General features: G+C 30.2%; 1 protein-coding gene across 1 annotated transcript; it reads left to right on the forward strand.

Annotated features, from left to right (window-relative positions):
• The first annotated feature begins 1,554 nt into the window (after window positions 1-1,554).
• Window positions 1,555-4,914, forward strand: LOC131652033 (cytochrome P450 84A1-like). Its single transcript, XM_058921800.1, has 2 exons — window positions 1,555-2,608; window positions 3,965-4,914. Exons 1-2 carry the CDS (start codon window positions 1,673-1,675, stop codon window positions 4,586-4,588), a joined length of 1,560 nt encoding a protein of 519 aa, XP_058777783.1. The 5' UTR covers window positions 1,555-1,672; the 3' UTR covers window positions 4,589-4,914.
• The last annotated feature ends 223 nt before the right edge of the window (window positions 4,915-5,137 follow it).

Consider the following 5,137-nt stretch of genomic DNA (forward strand, 5'->3'; position numbering starts at 1 on the left):
TGCTTTACCTTTCGGAAGCACTTTGTTGGTTAGGCTTCTTAACATAATTCCTTCGTCTCCTATGTGGTTTTTTGACCTTGCTTTTTGTTGGTCTATTTGATCTCATAGGAATCCGATCATTTTTAAAGATAGTATTCTTGCAAACTTGAATGTGTTGGATTATATAAAGGCTATCTTTTGGAATTGGCTCAATGCTTTTTATAAGAAAGGGAGAAACATCATTTAGGTCGATTGGTGTAATAATCTCAAAGTTGGGATGTGTTGATGTGCATAAGGTATATCCTTATCCACGGTGCATAAATATTCAAATATTGTTTATATTACTCAAAATATTATATTTATTACTCAAAATAATATATAGATTACTCAAAATAGTATAAATATTACTCAGAACAATGAATATATTACTAAAAATAGTTAAAATTCGATATTACTCAGAATGGTGTAAATATTGCTCAGAATAGTGTACTCATTACTCACAATTAATAATTACTCATAATTAATAGATGTGTACAAATAATGCATATATTCTTCATGGATTATGATATTATTACTCGTTTCTAACTAAAATGTTATTCGAAACAGTTTAAATATTACTCGTACGAGACTTATGCACATCAACCCGACCCCTTAAAGTTTATTGGGAGTAATTTTTTAGAGTCTTTGGTGGAATGTTGTTTCTTGTTTTTTGGTTGGTTGGTGTTTTTTTTTCTTGGTTCCCTTATTGTATATGGGTGAGCACCCCTAGTGCTTTGTTAGTGCCAAGAAATTGTCACTTATAAAAAAAAATCTAATTGCATGTTGCTTTATTATAGTACATACATATATATCAAGTTATTTGTTGCAACTGGGTTTCTAATATGCAAAGTTGCTTGCTCTTTCCTTTTCATAGAAAAGAAAGCAAACTTCTCTTTTTATTTTTCTTATCACTTTGTTTTTCAATGTTATGCAATTTGGTGTTTTTCATAATACAGAAAAGTAAACACGTTTGACTACATGCAAGTATTGGTATGATGTATGAATGACACTGATAGGTCCATTTTTTTCAAACGTGGAAATTTCAAAATAAATACTTTTATCTGTCATTTTGTTTGTGCATATAAATTTCCCATTTTAGTAAATTCCTCCCATTGCTTTTTTTTTTCTTCCTTTTTTATGTTTAAGTTTTCTCCCTATTCGAAAAAAATAAAATCCCTTGAATAAAAATAAAAAGTTTCTCATTTTAACCTCAAAGCTTTAGTTAGTTGTTTTTTATTCAATATATGATGTTTGTTAATTTTTATCGTAATACTCTTAAAAGAGAAAAAACAACATGTATATTTAACATTTTTTACAATTAAAAATAAATAAATTATTTACATTTTCACATAAATATTTAAAAATACTTAATTATTTTAAATTTTAAAAAAAAATTATTAAGTTACTTCACTTTTTTAGAAAACTTTAATTTAAAAATATTATTAATATTATTATTATTATATTGGTATCCAACAAAACTTTAAATTATTAAAAAATTCCTAAGAAAGTTGTATATATAGAGGCTCCAATACATCAATGAACTTAGCAACATCCAAAGAGTTGCAAGCAATATCCTTCAAACCCAACACATTCATGCATATTTTAGATAGCTAGATACATAAGCATCTAAATAAGGCAAATTAACAAAAACCAAATGGATTCACTTCTTAAACTTCCAACCATCGACAACTTTAAGGAAGAACCATTCTTTATGGCAATAATCTTCATCGTACCACTAATACTTTTGTTGAGTTTAGTGTCACGAATCCTCAAAAAACCAACATATCCACCAGGACCAAAAGGGTTACCTCTTATAGGTAACATGTTAATGATGGACCAACTAACCCACCGTGGTTTAGCAAACTTAGCTAAAAAATATGGTGGCATCTTCCACCTACGCATGGGATTCCTCCATATGGTGGCTATTTCCGACGCGGACGCCGCTCGTCAAGTTCTTCAAGTTCAGGACAACATCTTTTCCAACCGTCCTGCAACGGTTGCCATAAAATACCTAACTTACGACCGCGCTGACATGGCGTTCGCTCACTACGGTCCCTTTTGGCGCCAAATGAGGAAACTCTGCGTGATAAAGCTTTTCAGCCGCAAACACGCAGAGTCTTGGCAATCAGTTAGGGACGAGGTTGACTATGCTGTCAGAACTATTTCTAACAGCATAGGAAAACCTGTGAACATCGGGGAACTGGTGTTCAACTTAACTAAAAACATTATCTATCGAGCGGCCTTCGGGTCGAGTTCGAGAGAAGGACAAGACGAGTTTATTGGGATATTACAAGAGTTTTCTAAATTGTTTGGAGCTTTTAATATTTCAGACTTTGTACCTTGTTTAGGAGCCATTGATCCTCAAGGGCTTAATGCTAGACTTGTTAAGGCTCGTAAAGATTTGGATAGTTTCATAGACAAAATCATAGATGAACATGTGGAGAAGAAGAGGGAGGTTGGTGATGAAGAAACTGATATGGTGGATGAGTTGCTTGCTTTCTATAGTGAAGAAGGTAAAGTGAATAATGAATCAGATGATTTGCAGAGTTCCATCAAACTTACAAAGGAGAACATTAAAGCTATTATCATGGTAAGTAGTGGTCACTTTCAATTATTGAATATTTATGATTTTCTTGAAGTACAACAAGTTTTGTTTGTTTCCTTTATAAACAAAGAAAATAGTACTAGTAGTAATTGATGACAAGTTTTAGCCTTTTAGGTATTGGCCCAGGGTAATAAAAGGCACTTTAATTTGGGTCTTACAAGCCAAAAAAATGACCATCTCACAACTTCCAGCTTTAATTATTTGAAAGGGTATTATTGGAAAACACTCAATTCTCATATAAAATATATAAATTTAAAAATTTGTCTACATAACCATTCAATATTAAGTTAGCTATGCAGAAACATGTAGAGACTTAGTGGGAGAACTAAAAAATATATATTGAGAGCATCATACTGTAAAATTGAATTAAATAAATGCAAGCTCATTATTGTTTACTAATTGTTATTTTTCATATTTAAAATTTAATTTCTTTTCATATTATTCAAATCATAAATATTCATATGATACATAAATTATTAAAATTTAATATATTGTTTAATTGTTATTTTTCATATTTAAAATTTAATTTCTTTTCATATTATTCAAATCATAAATATTCATATGATACATAAATTATTAAAATTTAATATATTGTTTAATTGTTATATTTCATATTTAAAATTTAATTTCTTTTCATATTATTCAAATCATAAATATTCATATGATACATAAATTATTAATTGTACAAGTACATAGTTGCAAGAGTGTTAATCATTTTGAAGGTACATATTTATCCTTTTTCGCATACTTTTGATGTCAAAATTTAATTTAGATGTATAGACTTTTATAAGTTTATATTAACAATTTTTCTAAAATACAACACTATGATTTAACCAAAGAAAAATACACCACACTATTATTTTTTATCATATAATATAGAGTTTAGTTTTCAAAATATTACTTTATCAATACATCATAATCATTTGATATATATATATATATATATATATATATATATATATATATATATATATATATATATATATATATATATATATATATATATATAATTAAAATTGTATATGTTTTAATAATTTGATTAAGTATATATATAAATAAAACCTATAAGTATAGCATGTGAATGTTTTTTGGACTGAGTATGGAAACAAAAGCCACCAAAGAATCAGTGACATTGCAATATCATTTTGATTGGTTTGGGTTGTTGTCATTTCTCCGTCAACGTCGACGTCCATGTCCACGTTTTCTTATTTTGCACTCAAATTTGGATAATAATTCCATTGCCAAACAAGACCCAACACTAGATTTTTTCTTTTTGTTGCAACCTGGCCTGAAGATAGTAATATAAATAAATAAACTAATAAATTGTCATTTTCTTTACAGGATGTGATGTTTGGAGGAACGGAAACGGTAGCATCAGCAATTGAATGGGCCATGTCTGAGTTAATGAAAAGCCCAGAAGATCTAAAAAAAGTCCAACTTGAGTTAGGTGAAGTTGTGGGTCTCGACCGTCGAATCGAAGAGTCCGACTTTGAGAAACTAACTTATTTAAAATGTGTTGTTAAGGAAACCCTACGACTTCATCCGCCGATTCCGTTGCTCCTTCACGAAACTTCGGAAGATGCAACGGTTAATGGTTATTTTATTCCAAAGCGTGCGCGCGTGATGATTAATGCGTGGGCGATTGGGAGAGATAAGAGTTGTTGGGAGGAACCTGAAAGTTTTAAGCCGTCGCGGTTTTTGAAACCAAGTATGCCTGATTTTAAAGGAAGTAATTTTGAGTTTATTCCTTTCGGGTCAGGACGTAGATCTTGCCCAGGGATGCAGTTGGGATTGTACGCGCTTGATTTGGCAGTGGCTCATCTTCTACATTGCTTTACATGGGAGCTACCGGATGGAATGAAGCCGAGTGAAATGGATATGAGTGATGTGTTTGGACTCACAGCTCCTAGAGCGACTCGACTTGTTGCAATTCCTACTAAACGTGTCTTGTGCACTTTGGATTAGAAAGAAGAATGAAAAGAAAAACAATTGATCCCCTTTTCGATTTCTTTCTCTTTTTTGTGAGTTTATTTAATACTAGTATATTAAAAAATGAAAATAAATACAATATGAAAATAAAATAAAATTGAGAGATTTAAAAGTACTGGATTCGAATCCAATTCAAAACACGCAGCAATGTTAAATCTTTTAAGAAGGGCACATGAAAGTGTAAAAGATGAGATTTTTTTTCACTCTTCTTCTTGTTGTAAGCTTCTATTTTTCAAATATAGCATAATGTATTATTTTACGACACAATTGCTTGTAAATTTCGTTCTTAGTTTATTTTCAAATATATCACACTTTTGTTTCTCATCTATTTATAAGCTTGGTATGTGTTTATGAAAAAAAAATTAATATGGTAATATATATATATATAATAAAAAGAAACGGTACAAAACGGGGAACCAGTTAGTCCCAAATTACGAGAACCTAAAGAAAAGTATACCTAACCTATTCTTTACAAAATCATTCCAAATCTCCAACAGGATGGAATCTAAAATGATGGTAGAGCCA

This window comes from Vicia villosa, linkage group LG2 (genome assembly GCF_029867415.1).
Source record: "Vicia villosa cultivar HV-30 ecotype Madison, WI linkage group LG2, Vvil1.0, whole genome shotgun sequence".
NCBI lineage: Eukaryota > Viridiplantae > Streptophyta > Magnoliopsida > Fabales > Fabaceae > Vicia > Vicia villosa.

What these genes read in the sequence shown, in the direction of transcription:
- LOC131652033 (XM_058921800.1), top strand. Translation starts at nt 1,673, where the DNA reads ATGGATTCACTTCTTAAACTTCCAACCATCGACAACTTTAAGGAAGAA. An exon ending in ACATTAAAGCTATTATCATG is followed by an intron (nt 2,609 to 3,964) that starts GTAAGTAGTGGT and finishes TTTTCTTTACAG; the next exon opens with GATGTGATGTTTGGAGGAAC.